The sequence below is a fragment of the Arabidopsis lyrata genome (genome assembly GCF_000004255.2).
Source record: "Arabidopsis lyrata subsp. lyrata unplaced genomic scaffold ARALYscaffold_6, whole genome shotgun sequence".
Lineage (NCBI taxonomy): Eukaryota > Viridiplantae > Streptophyta > Magnoliopsida > Brassicales > Brassicaceae > Arabidopsis > Arabidopsis lyrata.
The window spans coordinates 12454783-12477593 of record NW_003302550.1 but is presented as its reverse complement, the minus strand read 5'-3'; the positions used below and the strand labels follow the sequence as shown (position 1 = coordinate 12477593).

Sequence of the window (22811 nt, the reverse complement as noted above, 5' to 3'; positions counted from 1 at the left end):
CAATGCCAGAGTTTTTCCACCTCTTGGACAAAACACTAGTTTTTAACATCTTTTTTTCAGAAGCTGTCACAAGAGCATCTGACACATCAAAGTGTCAGGTACTTTTCTTATTATACCCTCTTGTCTTGCACTATAGTTTCGCATAATGACTTCTCGTTTGAAAAGCTTTCCTTCATTGAAACCATTCTCAAAACTGAACCAAAGATTTCAAAGAGACAAGCTCAATTACTCAATTATGGACTTCTAACATTCAATGTCTATTGTATATGAAAATTCTGGATATAGCAGGTTTTCAAACTCAAATTTAAGACTCAGACAAAAAAGAAGAAGAAGCCAGGACTGTTTTTAGAAACTTGGAAAAATAGCATTCATACTTAGGAAAACATACAATTCAAAGGATTTCTTACTAACTCTTAATCAGTTAAACTCATAATCAAAACTGAGAATACATACATAACAGTAAATAATAAAACGTAGACCAAGTCCAAAGATCAGATCTTGGAACAACAAGACCTATGGTGCTTGATTCCATGGCGCAAACTGATCAAAGAGGACAAGTGGTGGAGCTTGTTTCTGCATCTGAGGAGGAAACACCATGGGAAGATCAAAGTTACTTCTAAGACCAGATCCTTGTGCCCCAAGTAAAGCCGTACTCGTCGATTGGTCAAAGCTAGAAACAGAGTCTGGGACTTGATAGAAGCTACCATTGTCATGGTTATAGAGAAAGACTGAAAATTTGCTCTGATGTTGATTCAATGATGACGTCGATAGGTCTTTCTCTGCGTTTGGCACACCATTGACCAATGGTTTTGTCCATTGTTGATGATGATCCACAGGAAAAGACAATGGATTCGTTGTGGAAGAAACCACACGGCTCTGACCTAACTCGATCTGGTTCTCTGGTTGGAGTAACAGAAGCTTATCTTGTAATACCCGTAGACCACTTTCTAACGAATCCTTCATCTCTAACACTTTCTCCAAGAGCTTATTGTCGTCGAGGATCTTCTTCCTTAGCAACAGAGAAAGGTTTGTGCTTTTCTTGCGTCTCTCTCTGTCGTTTAGTTTGGTAAATCTCTCAGCCATGTCTCGAACCTTGGATTGATCCTCCGGCCATGTCTTGATGAGTTCTCCGTCACGACCATAATATATGACACAGACTTCGATGTCGCACAGAGTTGAAAGCTCGAAGGCTTTCTTAAACATAGTCTCTTCTCTCATAGACAAGTTCGTGGTCTTTTTTGCAGTAGAAGAAGAGAGAGACGATTTCTTGAAACAAGTTTGGTTTCTCAGAGACAATTTAGTTTTCTTCTTCGTCGACATTGAAGAATCCATTGTTGTTTACACAAAGAAAAAATAAAGAAGCTTTAGTTTTTCTTATCAAAGAGAAAAAAAAAAACTCTGCGAATTGGGATACTAAGTGGTTCAGGGTTGATATATAGAATTGTAAAAATTTGATTTCCATATTTGATATTGATTTCACTAAACCAAGAGGGAAAGAAACTGAGCTCTGTGGGTTTCATTTCCTTTTTTTTTCTTAAGAGTATATTTGCTTCATTAATTGCTGATGATATTCTTTTATTAATCTAACCGTTGGGATTTTCAAGTAATGAATTTCCTTTTTTTGTTTGTTGTCTATGAGGGAAATCTTAATTAGATCCGATTTCCATTTACTAATTAATATCAATATAACCGTTGTAGTAATAGAAAACACTCACACAAAGATTAATAACATAGATGTTAAACTCTCGGGGTTTGTGCAAGTCACCACCACTATGACGAGTCATTTTAGATTCTGAAAGCTCTCAAGAAGTCTAGGTAAGCATTTCCATGTAGGATAGACAAAACGTCACTTGTAGACATGTAAAATTGCAAAACTGCGGTAGCGGTTCTGTTTTCATGTTATGATAGAGATACTAGTCAACATAATGAGCATAAGAATCTTAACTGTCAATGAAAAGAACATTTTATACATATGAATTTGGTAAGACATATACCTCTGCAGACTGCAGTATGCCAAGGGATCATCAACCCTCGATAATCCGGCGAAGAATTACGGATCAAAGTTTGCCTCAGTAAGCCAACGATATATAAAAAAAAATACCAGATACCAACTACATACACCTTGGTTAAAGAACTTGTATTGCTTATGATTTTACTCTCTCTGTTAGATCATCTTCAAAATTCAGATACTTGAGGATTGGCATCAATCAAAAACTCTGTGCCTTCATGATCAAAAACAAGAGCACCAGCTTCCATTTCATAAAACTCAACACTAAGACTGGTTAATGACGACTGAGAAGTGCACTCCTAAAACCTTAACATTATCATTGAGACTTCTTGCAATGCTCAAATCTTCAAGAACCGGGCAAGACGAGATAAGCAACTATATATAGCTTCATCAGTACTGGCATATATATTATTTTCTAAACGCATGAACCTGAGACAAGGTAAAGAAACTGACTAGAAATCACGCATCAAAACCTGATGGAGTCCAATGTCTAACATATATAAAGACTTAGGGGAATCACCTCTAAAAACTAATGTCTCACATGACACTTAGCATCAAGGTGCTTATAGTTAACGCTTAACCACAGACTCCTAGAGGAATCTAAAAACTTAACAACAAAACTCACTAAGGCATTGTAATCTGTGAATTCATTGGCGAATAAATCTAACCAGGGAATAAAAAAAAAACAGAGGTTTTACACCATAAGAGCATCTGACATATCAAAGTGTCAGGTAATTTGCTTGTCCCTAACCTCTTTTCTTGCACTACAGTTTTCGAATTCATCGCTTCTCTTTCGGAAAGCTTTCCTCCATTTAATCCATTCACAAAATTGAACCAAAGATTTCACAGAGACGAGCTCAATTACTCGATTAGTTGGCTTATCTCCATAAATTATGGATATCTAACATTCAATGTCTATTTTATATTAAATCTCTTAGTATAGAAGGTTTTAAAACTCAAATATAAGACTCAGACAAAAATAGAAGAAGCCAAGACTGTTTTTAAGAACTTGAAAAATAGCATTCATTCTTAGGAAAACATACAATTCAAAGGATTTCTTACAAACTCTTAATCAGGCTAAACTTTTAATCTAAACTGAGAATACATACATAATAGAAAATAATAAAACGTGGACCAACTCAAGGATCAGATCTTGGAACAACAAGACCTAATTATAAGAGAACATCATTGGATCTGTAAAAGATGGTGCTTGATTCCATGGCGCAAATTGATCAAAGTGGACAGGTGGGGTTTGTGTTTGCATCTGAGGAGGAAACACCACGGGAAGATCAAAGTTGTTGCAGCTATTACTTCTTAGACCAGTTCCTTGGGCCCCAAGTAAAGCAGTACTCGTCGATTGGTCAAAGCTAGAAACAGAGTCTGGGACTTGATAGAAGCTACCATTGTCATGGTTATAGAGAAAGACTGAAAATTTGCTCTGATGTTGACTCAATGATGACGTCGATAGCTCTTGCTCTGTGTTTGACACACCATTCACCAATGGTTCTGTCCATTGTTGATGATGATCCACAGGAGAAGACAATGGATTCGTTGTGGAAGAAACGGCACGTCTCTGACCTAACTCGGTCTGGTTCTCTGGTTGGAGTAACAGAAGCTTATCTTGTAATACCCGTAGACCACTTTCTAACGAATCCTTCATCTCTAACACTTTCTCCGAGAGCTTACTGTCGTCGAGGATCTTCTTACGTAGTAACAGAGAAAGGTTTGTGCTTTTCTTGCGTCGCTCTCTCTCATGTAATCGGCTAAATCTCTCAGCCATGTCTCGAACCTTAGATTGATCCTCCGGCCATGTCTTGATGAGCTCTCCGCCACGACCGTAATATATGACACAGACTTCGATATCGCACAGAGTTGAGAGCTCGAAGGCTTTCTTAAACATTGTGTCTTCTCTCATAGACAAGTTCGTGGTCTTTTTTGCAGTGGAAGAGAGAGACGATTTCTTGAAACAAGTTTGGTTTCTCAGAGAGAGTTTGGTTTTCTTCTTCGTCGACATTGAAGAATCCATTGTTGTTTACAGAGAGAAAAAAAGGAAGCTTTTAGTTTCTTATCAAAAAGCAAAAACTCTTAGGATACTAGTGAACACGGTTCATGGTTATTATATAGAATTTGATTTCCATATTTGATACTAAACCAAGAGAGAGAGAAATTGAGCTGTGAGTTTTATTTCCTTTTTTCTTAAGAGTATCTTTTCTTCGTTAAATGATGATCATTTAATCTAACCGTTGGGAAATTCCAGTAATTGTAATAAAAATTATTTATTTGTTTTTTACATTAAAGAGGAAATCTAAATTAGATCCGATTTCCATTTTACTAAATATCAATCTGACCGTTGTACGTAATTAACATTTTCTATATAATTTTACTAGTAATGAATTAAGGACAGCAAAAACCCCTAAGATGAGGTAACTTCAGCATCAAGAAAAGCCTACATGAAGCAATTGGCTGAGACTATATATCAAAATCACACCCGAATTCTCGCTTTCAGAAACAAACCTAAAGCTCTGTTTCCTAGTAATCACTCTGTTTTTCCTCACCAACAACCTAAATCCGTAAAGCCTCGTAGATACATTCCTCAGACTAGAGAGAAAATCTTGAATGCACCTGGCACTGTGGATGACTTCTACATTAACTTGTTGGACTGGGGCAGTACTAATGTCCTACCAATAGCTTTGGGATACACTGTTTACTTACGGGATGCTTCTAGTGGTTGTAAATCTGTGTTTGTGACCATTGATGAAGAGAAAGGACCTGTCACAAGTTTAAACTGGACGCAAGATGGTCGTAATCTTGTAGTTGGTCTTGATAACTCTTAAGTGCAGATTTGGGATTCTGTTTCCAATCGTCAACTGAGAACATTGAAAGGTTGTCACCAGTCAAGAGTTGGATCATTGACATGGAACAATCACATTCTAACAACTGGATGAGGTCATCCATTGTGGGAACTTATGTGGTTCACACTCAAGAGGTTTGTGGTCTTAAGTGGGAAAGATCTGGACAACAACTAGCAAGTGGTGGTAACGTCAATGTAGTACACATATGGGATTGTTCTGTCTCCTCCTCAAACTCAACTAGGCAATGGCTACATAGGTTTGAGAAACATACAGGCATACAGCTGCTGTGAAAGCTCTTGTCTGGTGCCCATTCCAAGCGAGTCTGCTTGCAACTGGTGGTGGTGTAGGAGATGGGATTATTAAGTTCTGGAATACACACTGGGGCTTGCTTGAATTCAGTAGAAACTGGCTCTCAAGTTTGTTCATTGTTATGGAGAAAAAGTGAAAGACAGTTACTTAGCTCACATGGGTTTACACAGAATCAGCTTACACTTTGGAAGTATCCATCTATGTTGAAAATGGCTGAACTCACTGGTCATACATCAAGAGTTCTTTATATGGCACAAAGTCCGGATGGTTGTACCGTGGCTTCAGCAGCAGGAGACGAGACTCTTAGGTTTTGGAATGTTTCTGGAGTACCAGAGACCACCAAGAAAGCTGCTCCGGAACCATTTTCTCATGTGAATCGTATTCGTTGAAACTGTGATGGAAGAAACCCATTGATAGTTAATGTAAAAGCAATGCATTAATCTTTTTTCCTGATTCATTTTATTCATGAATTTTATGTAGTTAACATATAAAACCAATTGTTTCATATCTAAATTGTTGAGTCAAACTCAAAAACACATTTAGTTTAGAGGTTAGATCTCTCATTCTTTATGTCTCGCATTGTTGCATTCTCTCTTTTAGTTCTTTTTTCGAGAGAAACATGAAAACACTTTTTTCTCCTTTTAAAATACTACATTGATAATTACTTGGATACATTCTTACAACAGAACACAACACTCACATACATATACTATTTCTTTTACTTGACACACACACTTGCACCAATGCTTCTACATCCTAGACTCTCTTACTTAAAGTCTTAAACCACACTAGTAGCCACCCTTACTCACTCATTGGAACTCTCATTCCATGATTCATTCTTCTTAGACTCTAACAACTCTAATACCTGCCCATGCATATGTGGTCTAGTGGTAGAGAAGTTTTGGTGAATGGTGAGACTCGCAGATCCGAGTTCGATCCGCCCTGGAAACAAAAACACATTTGTGCGAGAAGTCTGTCAGTTGGGCCTTGGCCCAATTGGTTTACCTGGTAGTCAAAAATGCAAGCGGCCTGACTATCCCCTAACATTAGTCGGAAGGCACTATAAACTCGGATCAGACAGTGCGGTGGCCTAATTATATATCACATGGCCCGTTCGACCCGAGTCAGCTCGGAGCTCTTGGTGTTCGTTGAATCGTTGAACCGTTGAACCACAGAAGTAGTCCACTCTGTAGCACCTCGGTTTGTTCCTACCTGGACCGACCGGATCAGCCGATAGGGTTTATCAAAAAAAAAAACAACAACTCTAACACCTCTAATACAACTTTACTAAGCAAATCTACTTAGAACTTTAACTAACTTTTTAGACAAACTAAATATACTTGGGCCTAATTCATCTGCATCCCATGAAAACAAAACCACACAAAGCCCAAGATCTTCTTCGGTTGACTTTGTTCCTTCTTCTAGTCGTTGACCTTGTTCACGACACCTCTTCCTCTTCCAGGTGGGCTTCTTCTTCTTCAGCGAATTTTGGAGTTGCTTGTGAGTTTTACGTAGCCGTATAATATACATTACAAATGGCTCGCTCCAAGGGTCTTGCAAAGAAGCAGCAAAAGAAAGGAATTGATTTCAAGGTTCTGTTTTTTTTTTAGGGTTTTAAGTAACATTGTCTCTTTTCTTCTTCAAGTGTTTGATAATTGTTCTTCGTTTTGTATTTGCAGAAAATCAAGAGAAAGCTCGGGAGAAAATTACCTCCACCAAATAATGCAACTAACACCGAGATTAAATCCAAAGGTATATACTTTCTCCTACAAATCCAAACTTTTTATGTCTTCTTCTCTTAATAGCTTGAGAAATTGCTTTGTTTAAATATTGCAGCAATTATACTTCATGAGCAAAGTGTGGCAGCAGAAAAAGATGGTTTAGCTACAAGTAAAAAAGGCTTGACCTTGAAGGAACTTCAGCTACGAACTTCACATCACAATGCTAAAGTTCTCAAAGGTACTGTTTTTTTGTGTGTTCTCATGTTTTTAGTTGATAAATATATGAAACCTGCAACGTTTTTCAGTTATGGTTTTTTCTGTGTAGATACATTACATGGTTTCCAAGACCTTTTTAAACATCATCCAGCAGAGCTGCAATCAAATAAATATACTGTCATACAGTGTCTTAGAAAACTCATTAGTCATGATGATGGGTTAGTGAGAGAAGCTTTTTATGAACTATTTAGAACTCAGATCTTTCGTGCTTGTAAAGAGGTATGTGTTCGTTTATCATGGTTTCTAGACCTGTTGCTTATGAATCTAACAGCCGATTCTATGTGTAAAATCTTTTCAGGATAACAAGGGCCTTATGGTGTCACTTTTGATGCCATACATATTTACCGCTATGACTAATTCATCTATTGATGTTCGTTTGATGGCTTTCAATTTTTTCCACCTTGTTTTGGAGTATTACCCGCCTACGTTTTCCTTATATGCTGAAAAGGTCTCTCCTTTGATTTCTTTGATTATGACATAGACTGTTACATTTCCAACTTTTGCATGTAGTATTCTTGCAAGACGTTCGTTGAAATGTCTATCTGCTACTTGATGCAGATTCTTGAAAACTACAAGGATGTTATTCAGAAAAACCATTTTTATGTACAAGATAAAAACAAGCTAGAGGTAGTTCTTTCCGGGTTGGCACATTGCTTGTCGCTGTTGCCATGTGATGAGAGCAATACTGATTCACAGAGAAAGGTATCTAATCGTTTTCACTCATATGACTCCAAAGTTCTTGCTTTGCACATGGCATGAAGTAGCATAGTAATGTATATGGTTCTGTTTGTTTTGGTCTCTTGCTTGTTAGAAGATTGAATATATAGAATGCAGCTATATATCTTGGTGAGACTTTAATATTATCAAAGATAGATGGCATCTGACATCAACTTTCCTTTACTGTCTTATGAAACTAGTTCAGAGATCACCAGTTTTAATAAGATGTACTCTGTTTTCCTTATTCTCAGTGTTTCTTTTTACATTTTGTGCCCTTTTTGATCTTCACAGAATGAAACGCTACTCGCCTATGAGGAAGATGCTGCGAAAGAATGTGTTCGTATGTTCCATCTATCTTCTTTTCTCATCAATAAGCTATGATTTTGCACGTGCTGAAGTTTACAGTAGTCTGACTATTTTTCTACGAGTTCTTACAGGTTTTGCCCATGTCTCTGGGATATTGAAGGAGATTGTTGGAGTCTTAATCAATTGTTTCCAAGATTTCATTCCATTGATTCAAACTCCGCGAGGATTCAATAAACATTCATTTGATTGCATACTCCATATACTTCGCAGCATAGATTATGCAATCAAGTTTTCCATTCGTAGGCACTCTCAAAGACAGGCTACATGGCTACCTGCATCTGAAGAAAATACTCTTATGATATTGGATCCGTACATTGCATCATTGTTATCGAAAAAGTTACTTGGTTCTTTTCCCCTTAATTGCGAAAACAATCTTTCTGGAAAGGTATGAATCACAACGTTAGATTAACAATAGCCTATGTTTACTATTTAATTTGATATTCTTTTGTGGTTATCTTATATAGACCTTCCTAACACTAGTTGATTCCTAGTGGTTATCATATATAGACCTTCCTAACACTAGTTGATTCTTTGTTGACAGAATGATGAACTCAACAGTGTTTTGACAGAAATATTTTTGGAAGTAAGTGAATGGAGCAGCCTTCCTTCTAATCTTTCCAATAGATTTCTGGAATTTCTTGAGAATGCCCTACAAGGCAAGGTTAGCTCTCATTACTTTACATTAATATATAACTCAAGCTAGTTAGTTTTCATCGAATATTTTCGAAGTCCGTCCCTCTGTCTACATTGTATCTGATAAACTGCTAATTTCCTTAGCAAACATCTATTTTGCAGATCACCAGGAGCAATAAGCTTAGTAAGAGTTTACTTTCACTCTTGCCCTTTGTTCCGAAACTTATTTTGAGGGTGGACCATGATCAGAGAGATAATCTTATGCAGGTTCGTCTGGAAGATATATTTCCTTAGTTCCTTTGATAGCTAAAAGTAACTTCATGTGTATATAATTGTCGGTATATTACGTTTATATCTTTCAGGCATTTACTATTACCTTCAATGATTGCAAACCAGACTCTCCACTTAAATTAGCCTGCATTTCAGTCGTTAAAGATGTGATTATCCATGTAAGTAATTTTCTTCATGATATGTTTGGTCTAGATACTGGCCAACTGTTTAAACCAGAGTCTAATTTTCCACGTGCATTGAAATCTAAATCTGTTTTCTTGTAATATCCGCAGAATGGAGATATCCTTTATCACAATGATCCAACCGTAAATAACTATCAGCGCGCTTGGGTCAACAAACTTCCGTCACTGCTTAACCAGTTGGGTGATAAGCATCCCGTATCTACCAAGGTGCTAACACATGACTCATACAATTCTTGTCAATCTAGTAACTTCTCATTTTTACCGTTTTTGTAATTTTCTTACAGGTTGTTTTGCAACTTTTGCTCGACCTTGCGCGAGTTGGGTGTCTGAATGCTTCCCCAACATTTGAAGAAGAGATCAGCAACTTCTTCATCCCTTGTCAGGGAGAAGGTGCAACTCTTGATGCAAAACAGAAAACGTGTTATGAGATTCTTAGTGTCACTAAACTAATATAGGTCTTGTCGGCTATCATCATCGTCATCTTTTAAATTGTGCAGGTGATGAGCCTGGTGGAACTTTTGCAAGTCTCCCTAGGGAAGTCCAAGAAGTGGCTCTCTGTTTCCTTTACTACTTCACCGTAGACAATTTTAGCTCCCGTATGCTGAAAGCAATAGTTTCATGCTGTTTATGTGAGTATCACATTATATTTCTTTCTGATGCTTTTATTCAACTTTAAAAGTGGCTTCTGTTGAAGACAGAATGGAAAAAAGGGTAAGTGACCCAACTTAACGTCTATTACAGATCAACAGCTTGAACCAGCTGTGTTGTTTCGGATAGTGGAAATTCTTCACAGTGCTTATAAAGCTGGATATATCCAGATTACAGATCATTTCAGCTTCTTCATCACCTTAATTGCACGTTTCAAAGTTGTCCCAGGTTTTGTCTGGAATCTGCAAGTTTTCTTTTGAACTTTTTGAAAAGAATTCGGTTATGAGCTTATTTTAGAGATGATCATGTTTTTTATGCTTTGTGATATCTTACCTTATGGATTTTTATGTTCATGCAGAGAAACTGGAGTCAGCGATTGAGTGTGATGAGCAGGAGACATATTGTGGCACATTTAAAGAACTTACCAACCTTGTGTGCTCATGTTTGTCAGAAATGGGTGATAGCTCTCTTGTCCTCCAGATTCTAGAGAAAGTTTTTGTTGAACAAATAGTAAGTTTGTGGTTTGATAATGCATTTCTCTAAAGACATATTAACATTCTCGTGTAATAGCATGGCAAATACTTAATGAGGTGTTATTCTTGGTGCAGATTTCGAAGCCTGCGTTGGACAATGGGTGTGCCATACTCAGGATGATCTGCACGTTGGACTCTAAACCTACAATACTTTCTGAAAGCAGTGTAACCATAAGTGAATTTTTACCGGGATATTTGATCGATATAGTCAAAGTGAGCACTTGCCTTTTCGGGTTCTAAATGTTTCAGTTTAATCTTGGGATTGACACATCTCTCCGTGCTCTTCTTCTTGCAGTGTAAACCAGAAGATAAGGAGAACTCTTACCTTTACATACAAACATGTCTCTACTATTTAGTACCTTGCTACTTCCTGTTCGACCGAAGCTCCAAACTCACAGAACAGGTTCTGAAAAGAATGCGATTGATGGTTAGTGAAAACACTAGAGCGCTGGAATCGGTCCAAGACAGGAAGAGCAGTCAAGACTCATTGAATTTGATACAATGCATTGTCTCTGTGATCCTGCTGATGCACAACGACGTCAAAGTTAGGAAGATAATATCATCGTCCAAGTCAGAGATCGATTTGATTCTGCAGAATGTTATCACATTGCAGGTATCATTTTCTACTCTCTTAACGTTATTGCAAACCGGAGAACCACATGCTGATGAGTTTTACCTCGTAAATGTGCAGCCCTCACGAAGCACGAGCTTGACTGTAGAAGGAAAACATATGATGAAAATCGCAGGAGAGCGACTTAGGATTGCATCCAATAGCTTACTCGCATAATAAGTTACACAACTGTGACATAGAATGATTTATGCACTTTTTACATAGGATGCTAAAAAGATAAGACTTTTCTTTGCTTGTTTGGGAAACACCAATTTTGATGGCAACTTTGTAGGATATTATCCTTTTGTTTAGAGTTGAAGGAGTGAAAGTATCTTTTGAAAACTATGATGCGTCTTCACATGAAAGAGTGTGTTTTATACATAAACCAAGCATCTAACAAGCTTAGGTACCAATTGTTGACATCTTAAAAAGTTTTGGCCGCTTTGTCTTCTCTGTCGAAACACATATGTGCCATTTTACTTTATCGAAAGCATATGGATGTTCAAATAATTAAGTTATATAACCATACACATAAGTTAAGAATCCAAAAGAAGATTGTATAATAAGGAATCATTCTTTGTACACTCAAAACAACAAATTTGAGATTTTACCTAAATGGCACAATAAGAGCGGCCAAAACAGAGAAAGCTTTTCTCTCACAATATACAAACAACAAATCTTTTTTGTCTCCTTCCTTTTTAAACTCTTTACAAAACTGGTGAAAACATGTTCATGTGCCTAAACTCAGTCTGCGTTTTCCATCTCTGGTTGGTCGTTGCGGCTGTGAATTTACGGTGTTAGGAGGTCTCTTGCTTGGTGCTGGGATCAGCGACGGAATTAAACTTCTGCCACAAGAAAAGACGAAAATTCCCAGTTAAATCAGTAAATTAGGTGCAAATACTTGTAAGAGTATATATATTTGTTACCTAGTTTCTGAGAGTTTTGCAGTTCTGGGCTGAATTTTCTTTGGTTTGGGGTTTGTTGAGTTTTGGATATTAGAAACCTTAGGAACATTCACTTGAACGCTCAATCGCCACAACAAATCGGTATCTGAGCAATCGCTTGTTGCGGTTTCATCAGATTCATTATCTGTAATACTCTGCACTTCGAAATCTTGTTTCCCACCATTTCTGTCATTTGAAAGATAGTAGCGATCAAGAATAAGAAAATGTAAAGTATAAAATGTAATGTGATCAGTTACATACAGTGATGGTTGTTGAGGGACCATTGACTGGTAGAATTGCTCGGGAGAATTTGGATTCTGATTTTGAATTAACTCTTCGTGCTTATCGATCCACTCCCCTGACTTGAACTCTCTGTCCTCGTCTTTTGCATTGAGTGACTGCCTCGGCCAAGCCGGAGAAGAAGATTTCATAAGCTCATTGATATCTAAGCTGTGTCTTCTTGACGATGCAGTATCGCTAAAAGCCTGCAACCGTTTCAAATGTATTACATATCTACACAAATGACATAAATTTATAAATCAGCACCTTTGGTTGCTCCTGAAAGAAGGTAAAGAATACCTCTGGTCCACTAAGATCCATGATCTGGGGCCTACTGTTGCTTGATGTGTTTCCCATGGTAGGTAATTTGGGTCGAATAGTAGGAGTTTCGAGTGATCTTCTTCTCGATATTCTCTCACGGTTGATTGGTAGAGCGGTTGGTTGTACATCATTACCATTTCCTTTCCTCACTAGAGCCATCTTAAGATTAGCAATCTGAAAACCCCAAGAACAGTAGCAGATTAGTGATTTGATATCCTTGTGACGAGGATGAACGAAAACAGAAAATGAGTATGCAGAACAACCAAAGTCAGGTCATGGTGTACTTTTTACGAACCTGTTCTTTAAGCTCCTTAACCTCTGAGTTATCTTTGTTCACACGAGCAGCGCCTAACTCAACACTCCCCACTCGTTCAGCAAATTTCAGAGTACTAATAGTTTCTCCGAGAGTGTCAGCTTCTGGACTTATGTGGACAAACATAAGCGTCTTGGCTGATCCTCCTGATTATGTAGAAAATCCGTTGTATAAGATTTAAGTGCGTGTCTATACACAGATGCAACAAGTTAAGAGGGTTTTGAGAATTTCACCGAGGGAGTCCTGCAGCAGCTGAGTGAGTTTACTGTTTCTGTAAGGCACATGAGAAGTCTTCTGGGAAAGCGAGGAGATGACATCTCCAAGAGCCGAGAGGGACTTGTTGATGTGCTGAGCCTCCTTCAGTCTGTCTCCAGTCACCTCAGACTTGTCCACTCTCTCGCTTCCTGCAAGATCAACTAGATGCATAGAACCATGAAGGATGGCCCCAGATGTGAGGTCTCTGCCTTGAACATGAACAGTTACACAACTGCCAAAGAAATGAAGAATAGGGGTTAGAACGAGTTATGCAAGAGAGTACTCATGAGAGAATAGAAGAATGGAAGGAAAAAGAAACCTGTGAGATCGACTACTTCTGTCATTCATAGCTGTAGAGCTCACTGCACGGTTCATTTGTCCCAGTTCCATCAGCTGTATAACGTCATCCGTCGATGAGACAGGCTCTAGACTTGCTTCCGGAACATTAATTCCATTGTGAGAGTTATTTCTGATCTCTAATGTAATCAAGAGTTAAGAAACAAACAAAACCGAAGTATCTCAGAGTTTTTAAATGAGGAAGACACAGTTAATCTTTTATTAACCCAAAGGATATCTTTTAGTCTGGCCATCTGTGGCAAGTAGATCTCTGACTTGCTCGTTGTAAATTTCCAGCATCTGAACTGAGATTTCGTAGTTGGTCGTGTCTTTTCTTTGATTTGATAGAAGAAACAGATCTGCCAGTGCCCTGTAGTTCACACCTAGGCTCTCTTCAGTCAGTTCCTTAGGCCCTGTCTAGAGTATAAAGATAAATTTAAAACCATTGTATATTGAATCAAAAAGAATATAATCATCTTAAAAATATTGGAAGACAAGTATAGTAGTAGTTCTTACCATGGTAAAAGTTTTCCCTGACCCAGTTTGGCCATAAGCGAAGATGCAGACATTGTAGCCATCAAGAACCGAGCGTACTAAAGGTTGCATATCTGAAAACACTTCCTCTGAAGAACAATGGATTCATGCCCTAATGTTATTCACAGCACAACAAACTAAACATTACAGAGACATAAAAATTAAAGCCTTCTAACCTTGTGTTGCAGAAGGACCAAAGACTTTATTGAACATAAATGGTTTTTGCCCTGCTTTCCCATACTTTGATGGTACTCTGATGGTGATGGTCCCTTCGTCTATGTGCTCTACGGCACTCAAACCACCATTTGATTGCCCAGGCAAGAATGGCCTAACCCGACAATACACCCGTATGTTTCCTAAACATTACCAAGTATGATGTCATTACACATATTAAAGGACCATCTTAGTGATTCAAGATCCTCGAAGTATGACTGACCCAAATCAATTTTCTCTGTCAAGTTACCTTTTAGATCCTGCACTAGATTGTACAGTTTGCGGTTTTCTTCAAGAACCCTTTTGTATCCCGTAGCCGCATAAGCTAAACCATTTAAATGCTTGCCTGTGTGACCAAACCCAAAAGGATGACAAATTAAATATTCATTGATTGAACACTGAAGCCTGAACAAGAACAAAGCAAGAACATGATCTGAGTTGGCACCTAGATGAAAGAAATCTTCTTGATACTTCATCTGCAGTAATTGCATTCCCGCTTTTGTAGTGTTTAAGGTTTGCTTTAACTCCTGTATGCAATAAAACAATGTTTAAATTCCCTTCTACTTTGTGATTGCTACACCGAGAATAGAAGATAGAATCAGAAACCACTATCATAATATGGTTGTTAGATCCTCCAATGCCATACAAAATGGAACTTACTTGGATGTGTTTTTGTTGGTTCAAAAGAATCTCTTGTTCTTCGTAATGTTCAAAATTTGTCCTTTGAAACCTTTTTTCTACAACCTGGGGCGGACTGTTTTCTTCTGATTCCTCATGTTGTCTTGCATCACATAGCTGAGACCGAACCATTGTCTCACATGATGAATCATCTTCTGGAATAGGCTTTGATCTTGATTTCATCTGAAAAAATTGAAAGACAGTTTCATTGCATCAATGAGCCAGATCAATCAAAACCTCATACTGACTGTACTTAAATTCATTCCCTCACCATTTCATTGTGGATTGATAAACGTTGCTGGACTTCTTCCATAACTTTGTTCAACACAGACTCTACAACCTGAGAATTTAAAGTAGGAAAAGAATTCATATTCCTGAGCCTACGAATGCTGATAGATAGACTTCAATTCATATTATATGCCCTAAGAAGCTTAAACAGACCAATACAAAGCTTTTACTAAGCAAGGGAACTACAAGAAAACTATAAAGGTAGAATTGTTACATTTGGAATATCTTCATGCTTTTTGTCTGCAATGAATGAGCGAACAAGCCCATTTATGGATCTAGAATCTCCCTGCAAAGTAAACATTTTTATCAACAACTACAATCCATGCTATAGAAACAAACATTTCCACAATGCCGAAATCATTCACTTACTTTTTCACTATGTTCTTGCCCAACATCGGAACTCATAGGTGTATCAGTTGATGAGATATCCGTAGAGTGAGTTCTTGATATAGAACTCACAAATGGTTCTGAACTTTTTCTCAGAAATGGTTTTCTCGATCCAAAGTTATTTTTCATGTTGGATCCATACCTCCATGGACCATTTTCACCTTTCAGTTTCCACTCGCTGTAAGATTTAAGGGCAAGAATGCAGTTCACTATCCTTATAGACTTGCCTCCCTGAGAAAAAATATGTTCAACAAATCAATCAAATCAAAAACAACATGTCTCTCTCTATATTCCTAAATCTTTATTTTTTCTACCTTCTCCATATCTGAAGCTTCAAATGATGGCAACCCCATTTCCTCTATGGCTACTAAAAAGTTTCTGATGTTTTCAAAGTATTGGAAAGCTGAGAGTGCAGCTCCATCTACAACATCATCCGGTGCTTCAACAACCTGTAAAGAGATGTTAATTCTCCACATTGATCAATATATGTAATCAAATACAGTAAAACTTCTATAAATTAATACTCCTTAAATTAATAACGTCTATAAATGAATCAATTCTTCTGATCCCGAGTTGGGACTAGTGTAAAAAATAATACAAATGGAGAAAATATTAAAATAAACAAATTTTTTTTTAAAAATCCTATGTAAGAATATGGTCCAATCAATATCATAAATTGATAATTGTATAAACTTATCATATATATATATATATATATATATATATTATATAAGAATATTTACTGAAATATGATTCTAGTATTGTTTATTTTTCTTAAATTTGTATCAATTCTGGTAGAGTTCATTTCTAATATAAAAGTTTGTGTCGTTTTTAAACTTAATAATTGTTTTTCTACTTGTAATTGGTTTTAGAAAGATATTAATTACAAAGAAAAGTTTGGTTTTTCAGATATAAATTTTGTAAGAAATTATAAAATTACTAAAATATCTTTATTAATTTATCGATAAATTAATAGAATTTATCGATCCCGGCATTATTAATTTATAGAAATTTTACTGTATTTAATGAGTCACATAAGTTGACATCAACAGATACTTAACTTCTTATGTAAAACTACATCTACTACACACCAAGAACAAATCCCAGAAATTTTACCTTTGACACTGATCCAGGATTAACTTTGTTAAGAACATTGCAAAGTACGATTCCGCTTCGCAATCCAAGCCTAAAATCTTCTTCAGAAGGCTCAGCCGGAAAATCTTTACCATTGGAAACTCCGACCATATCTCTTAGCCACCCAACAGCTTCATATCTTCTTAAAGCTACATAACAAATATCATTGTTAACTTCATCATCATCGAGACTAGAAAACCTCGATAAAACCAATCCGTAAACAGAAAAATTCCTACATGATCCTCTAAATCATCGTTAAGATTGATAAATTTCCAAAAAATATAATCGAATTCTCCAGATATCTTTAGATTCATCAACATAAATCACAAAATTCTACTTGTTCTCCCCAAATTTCTTTGAAACCCAGAATTAAAGAAGAACGATAAAAGGATCTAAGAAAAAAAAAAAAAACCCAAAAAGACTCACAAGATTCATCAACTTTCCGGGAAACGAAACCAACATCGCTTGATCGGCTACTATGTTGTTGAAGAACATCTTCGACAATCGATACAACGGAAAACGAAAGATCATTGTTGATCTCCGATGTCGTCGCCATCTGCGATACAGAGAATAAGAAGAAAAAGATGAAGAAGATGAAGAAGAAGAAGAAGAAGAAAAGTTGTTTTGAAATGAAAATTTTCCCTCACTTTCTTTTCGGCTCTCACTTTTTTTTTGTTTTCTCTCTCTATTAGGGGAGAAGAAGAAAGAGGCGAATTACGCTCCGAACCTGACTCCAAACGTCCCAGATTTGTTTCCTTTTCTTAAATTAAAAAGAAGACAAATTTTAAGGTAATTAATTATTTTTTTAAAAAAAATTCAAAACAGTAATGTATTGTGGTTGTGGAATTAATAAATAATTTTAGCTTTTATGATTAAAACAATACTTCAAACCAAAAAGATTATTAATCGTAAGATCACGAACCGAGTAATCTCCAAAATTTAAAAGAGTTAAAAAAAAATTTATTTAATAATCTCAAATTTTAATCATGGAATATAAGGGTGCAAACTGATTATACAATTAGAGGTGTAAATGTTAGGAAAATCAAATATTTCTCAATATTTTATACCATTTATACTGAAAATCTTGACAAATAAGGACACTTATTCTACTAAAGACAGCTGAGCAAATTGTAAAGAAAAAATATCCCATAAGCTATTTTCTATTAATGAGTGAAATAAAATTATTTATCTTTTTCTTTTATTCTATAAAAGTTACAACTATTTTCCATTTATGTAAATGAATAGCATTTTTGGACCCTAAGAATATTTGTGTAAATTAGTGTGTGAAAATAGTCATTTCAATATATATTTGTTTTCAAGTGAAAAAGTTGATTTTTTTATCATTATCTATTGACCAATCGGGTTACGCCATGTAGATATCAAAACCTACAAAAAAAAAAAATATATCAATTTTTCACATCATTCTCATTTGGGTGACTCTCAAACTAACATCTGCAAACGTATATAAAACGATCCATATATTTTAGCAGTAAGTTTGCTCATATTGTGTTTTTAATAGACGCTATCACCGCCGAACCTTAGACATGTTACTCTTGGTGAAAATAACCACTCTAAACTTTTTTTTTTGATATGAATGTTAAGTTTTATACCTTTTTCGTTTTGAGACAGATTTTTACAGAGATAAACAAGCCGCGGAAAAAAACCCAAAAAACTAATGTACAAACAAAATAAACAAACAATAAAAGACTAAAACACATAACAACATATAGCATAAGCGAAACAAACAGTAAAGGCCCGAAGGAAAAACAGCATTAAACATAATTACTGAAAGTAGTATCAAATTATCCAAGGTATGGTAGGCAATAGAGACCAATAGCTACATATTAACTCAGGAGTATGAAAGTTATCAGAAGATACAATATTGTTGTGTCAAGTAATATTGATCGTAATATTCGTGGTATACTAATATTAATATATATGAACCAAGTGTTTTTTTTTTTTTAGAAAGGACATGCATTTTCAGTAGTTTTTGAAAATTGGTATGAATATATCATTTGCAATTTTGATCAACTATTTAAAAATATAGCATCATAATGTTACAAATTAAGTAAGTAGTGTGCGTGAGATTGTGAGATGATGATTTTTTTGTTCTCTCATGTGTTGGAAAGAGGAAGAGAGAAGAGAGACCTTGTGAGTTTGGTGAGAACAGGGGACGAGAAACAAAAGGAGATAGGGAGTGGTGGTGGTGGTGGCCGCAACGGCAGTGATGGCGGTCGTAGTCGTTGAAGTTGCAGCGGAGTAAGGAGTCGAATATGAGTGGTGGTGGCGAGAGTGAGGAGGAGATGGATGGTGCTAGTTAGTTGGACATGGCAGAGCAACTAAGAAGAAGAAGAAGAAGAAGAAGAAGAAGATATTTGGGGTGATATGTCTACAAGGGTATATAATCATATATATTATATATTACACACACAATAGCATAGTTTTTTTTTTTCTTTGTTATTTTACTTAATTATAGTTTTTTTGTTGGTTGTTTTTGCAAATTATCCTTTAAAGTTCAAACTTACGCTTCGGATCCGAACTATATAAAAAAAAATAGGCGCCTATTTTGATCGACGTGGCTAATTATAAAATCAATGGTTTTAGACTTTAGATTAAGGATTAAATTAAAATAAATACTTGGGCCGAAATCAAATGGCCCACTACAAAAGGTAGCATAGAAACATGCTGGCTAAAGTGAGGATTAGGCACACACAAAGTTTCAGTTCATAAAAAAGCACACATCAATTTCTGAACCTCCACATTTTTCTCTTCTTTCAACTTTTTTAAACTAAAAAGATTAGTTTTGCACTATTTAACTTACATGTCATCTCCCTCATAATTCGACAAAATATTGAATTCTTTTTTTAGGAATCTAACATCTATAAATATGTTGTTATAAGATTTTAGCTAGTGGGGATAATAATATCTACATTACATATGTATGTATTATTATCCTATCTTTTAGAGAAAAAAATCAGTGTCTCTTTATTGACATTGAAGATACAGAAATCTAAGTACCAACTTTAAGAAATGAACAGGAGCCTTTTGCCAAACACAGTGAACACACCAACCTGTAAAAGTATAGCTTTGCTTAGATAGTTCTTTTGATATATTATGCATTGTATTAATTATGTGTGTGTATGGTATACGTTTTAGTGGTCCAATTCAATGGATCTTAATAATAAATGGATTATTGTATCCGGAATGGGACCGTTAATTACTAATTTTGTAACAATTAAGACCCTAAAGTTCATAGTTTTAACTTTTAATTGTCGAGGCAGTTATTAGCTTTTTGGGGAAGAATTTAATTAATAAAGTTATTTAAAACTCTGCTAAGTGGACGGAATCATTTCATTTGCTTCCTAATTACTAATTAGTAGAAAACACAGACCAAACATCCCTTTCACTAATGACATGTTTATCTCTGTTTAGATATCTAAGGGTGTTACTTAGTTATGATATAAATAGAAAATGAATCCACACATGATATATTGTTATTTGATTACAGATTATCAACTATAATTATATGATATTAAAGTTTTATCAGTGACTTTAGTTTATTAGTGTTATTTGAAGTAAAAGAATTTTAATATATCCTGATCCCTCATGTATAAAATACGGTAAAATATCCAATCTATAGCCCAAAGATTTTGAACTTCCACACATAAAATTTTATAAATGATAATCTAAGAAATTTTAATTGAAACATATATATAACATCGATTTTAAACTAGAAATCCAATAAACCTCATCTTCTTTTCTTGTCAAGAAATACTCATACACTAATTGAATTGTTTTATCAACCAAATCCAAAAACCTAGAGGCTACACACACGAACCCATCTTTTTTTTTTGTCATCCGAAATTAACTAACGCTCAAAATAGCCATTCCTGGGGAATGTTGTTTACATATGTGATGTGAAGCGGTTCTGCACGAATTTTTCGTGCCAAATTATCCACTTTTACATTAGCACTACGAGAAATTAAAGATAAAGAAAAGGTTGAGAATTCTTCCTTGTCGCTCTGAAATTCCTCCAAATACACTAAAATAAAACGGATTGGTATGAGATCAATAGTATTAATATGTATGTATAGGGCTATTAAAATTGATAAAAAGAGATATAGAAAATAAGATAATAACAATTCTTAACATAATTATTAAAGATTGGACACAAGACGACAAAAGAGGTTAAGATGATAATGATTTGATGTACTTGGAAAAACACTTTTACTTTGTTAGGGCTTTGGAAAGGGTCCTCAAGTGTATACTTTATACTTTGGGATTGGAACATTTTAAATAGTAAACAAGGTCTACTGTCTCTCCCGACCTAAACACTTTGGCCTTGAATAGATTGTTGTGGTAACATAACAGCGATTGTTGTGATAGCAACCAATTACCTATCTAATCGATTATATATAAAATATTATAGTTGTAGACTAAGATTATATATTCTTGGATTGTACATTTTGGTAGTTTCTACACTTTAAAGAAATTGTTGAAAAAGAAATAGATGGGTCTTTGAAGATCAATTGGATGAAATAATGCTTAAAAGAAAATGTGCTATTAAGTTCTCACCTTCCAAACTAAGTGCCCCTCAAGGTTTCAAGTTCGAGTTTTGCTAATTGAGAAAAGACTAATTAACATCTTGGTTACAAAAACAAAATGCACATACTAACAATACACACTACTCTTTCATGTTCTCAAAACCATTTTTTTTTTTAGTACTAATCGATCATATGATTTAAAACTCACAAATCTATACAACTCTCTTTCTAAAAGTATATGGTTGTGCTTCTTCTTCTTTTTTTGGCATAACATTTTGTGATATAATTTAGTAGAGACTTCAATGCAAATACATTAACTATATTCTGCTATGTTTTTAAAGTTTTACTAAATGTTTTTTTCATTGTAGAGGTCAGAAAATCAAAAAAGGCAAAAAGAGAACTACAGAAGTTTGATCAATAAGAAATGTGTGGTGTTATTACTCTTTTTGCTTTTGATTCTTTGATTTCATCAATCTTAACTAAATTGCTTTAACATTGTTCTTTTTACTCAAACTTTCTGCATCTTTAAAACAGACATCTTGGTGACACAAAAAAAAAAACAGACATGGAAGGTAAAAATTCGAATATGAAATGGGCCTAGACCGTCCGGCCCATATGTACAACAGCAAAAAAACTCATGGAGTTGCGAGAACCGACACGTTATTGGAAAGGTGGAACTTAAAACGATACAATGTGTTAATAAAAGTAGTCCCACATCGCTTAGATCCAAGATAATGACAGGGGAACGCAGAGTATAAATAGAGAAGCGGACTGCTAAAACAAATTACTTACTTAAACGGGGTCGACTCGCGATCAATAAGACGAGTGGCCTAGGCTAGTGACCGCATCGCACATACTGCAGGGGTGCTATGCTTAAGGTCTTCCCTTGAGGACGAGCCTATGTCATTCTTTGTGGCAGAGGGGGTTTGCGTTCGCGCAGCCCCTACTATTCATCAAATTTCATTGCTTACCTACTATTCATCAAATTTCATTGCTTACGGTGAGAAAACTTCTTGTTGGCTGCCATAATATAAAGTAGAGAACTTATGTAGTCATGACGTATACAATAATCCCACGGAAAAAAGATACCTAACTACACGAAGTATGCTACAATACATGACGACACATCCGAAGTTTAAAAATGTATCCCTAACTACACAAACTATATGTATCGCATGCCCACATATACGAACTATATCTAGTCATGTCGCCAACATCACGAATATTTTTTTCCGGTACACTTTTCGCCGGAATCCGGCATTGACCAGTTTGACCGGCGTTGACCAACATAAATATTAATAAAAAAATTGTTTTAGTTTTTTAATATTTAGAAAATTATGTTATTGAATCATTTATAATATTGTATAATAAAAAAAAATATATACAATATTCAATATAAAAATATTTTGTATATATATTCAACTCAATGCATTGATTTT

At 35.6% G+C, this 22811-nt stretch overlaps 4 protein-coding genes across 5 annotated transcripts; 2 read left to right on the top strand and 2 right to left on the bottom strand.

The window, feature by feature from the left end:
• Positions 1 to 447: 447 nt before the first annotated feature.
• Positions 448 to 1342, bottom strand: LOC9310403 (agamous-like MADS-box protein AGL93). The gene has a single exon (XM_002872204.2). The coding sequence runs from the start codon at positions 1330 to 1332 to the stop codon at positions 514 to 516; it is 819 nt and encodes a 272-aa protein (XP_002872250.1). The 5' UTR covers positions 1333 to 1342; the 3' UTR covers positions 448 to 513.
• Positions 1343 to 3460: 2118 nt separating this feature from the next.
• LOC9310402 (cell division cycle 20.6, cofactor of APC complex) lies at positions 3461 to 5558 on the top strand. The gene is given in 6 exon segments (XM_021021271.1): positions 3461 to 3731; positions 3950 to 4047; positions 4699 to 4948; positions 4951 to 5132; positions 5135 to 5232; positions 5234 to 5558. Coding segments are annotated over 6 exon segments (1224 nt in total).
• A 1109-nt stretch (positions 5559 to 6667) lies between these two features.
• LOC9308319 lies at positions 6668 to 11488 on the top strand. The gene is made up of 19 exons (XM_002874288.2): positions 6668 to 6761; positions 6849 to 6921; positions 7006 to 7128; positions 7216 to 7385; positions 7465 to 7614; positions 7725 to 7868; positions 8175 to 8223; positions 8321 to 8634; positions 8791 to 8910; positions 9045 to 9149; positions 9245 to 9331; positions 9446 to 9562; positions 9640 to 9745; positions 9853 to 9984; positions 10097 to 10231; positions 10362 to 10513; positions 10612 to 10749; positions 10832 to 11149; positions 11228 to 11488. The coding sequence occupies exons 1-19, from the start codon at positions 6705 to 6707 to the stop codon at positions 11321 to 11323; spliced, it is 2586 nt and encodes an 861-aa protein (XP_002874334.1). The 5' UTR covers positions 6668 to 6704; the 3' UTR covers positions 11324 to 11488.
• Positions 11489 to 11682: 194 nt separating this feature from the next.
• On the bottom strand, positions 11683 to 19247 carry LOC9308318 (kinesin-like protein KIN-14G). 2 transcript variants are annotated; one of them, XM_021021214.1, is made up of 21 exons: positions 18977 to 19247; positions 17476 to 17588; positions 17255 to 17384; positions 16811 to 16977; positions 16009 to 16143; positions 15677 to 15925; positions 15522 to 15593; positions 15291 to 15359; positions 15002 to 15202; positions 14787 to 14868; positions 14592 to 14687; positions 14305 to 14484; positions 14111 to 14217; positions 13833 to 14011; positions 13578 to 13739; positions 13237 to 13490; positions 12986 to 13149; positions 12670 to 12864; positions 12352 to 12575; positions 12073 to 12276; positions 11683 to 11991 (listed from the first exon to the last, which is right to left on the bottom strand). In XM_021021214.1, the coding sequence occupies exons 3-21, from the start codon at positions 17382 to 17384 to the stop codon at positions 11877 to 11879; spliced, it is 2985 nt and encodes a 994-aa protein (XP_020876873.1). In that variant the 5' UTR covers positions 17476 to 17588; positions 18977 to 19247; the 3' UTR covers positions 11683 to 11876. The 2 variants fall into 2 exon arrangements, with proteins under 2 accessions (XP_020876873.1, XP_020876872.1); XM_021021213.1 differs by lacking the exon at positions 17476 to 17588.
• Positions 19248 to 22811: the final 3564 nt, after the last annotated feature.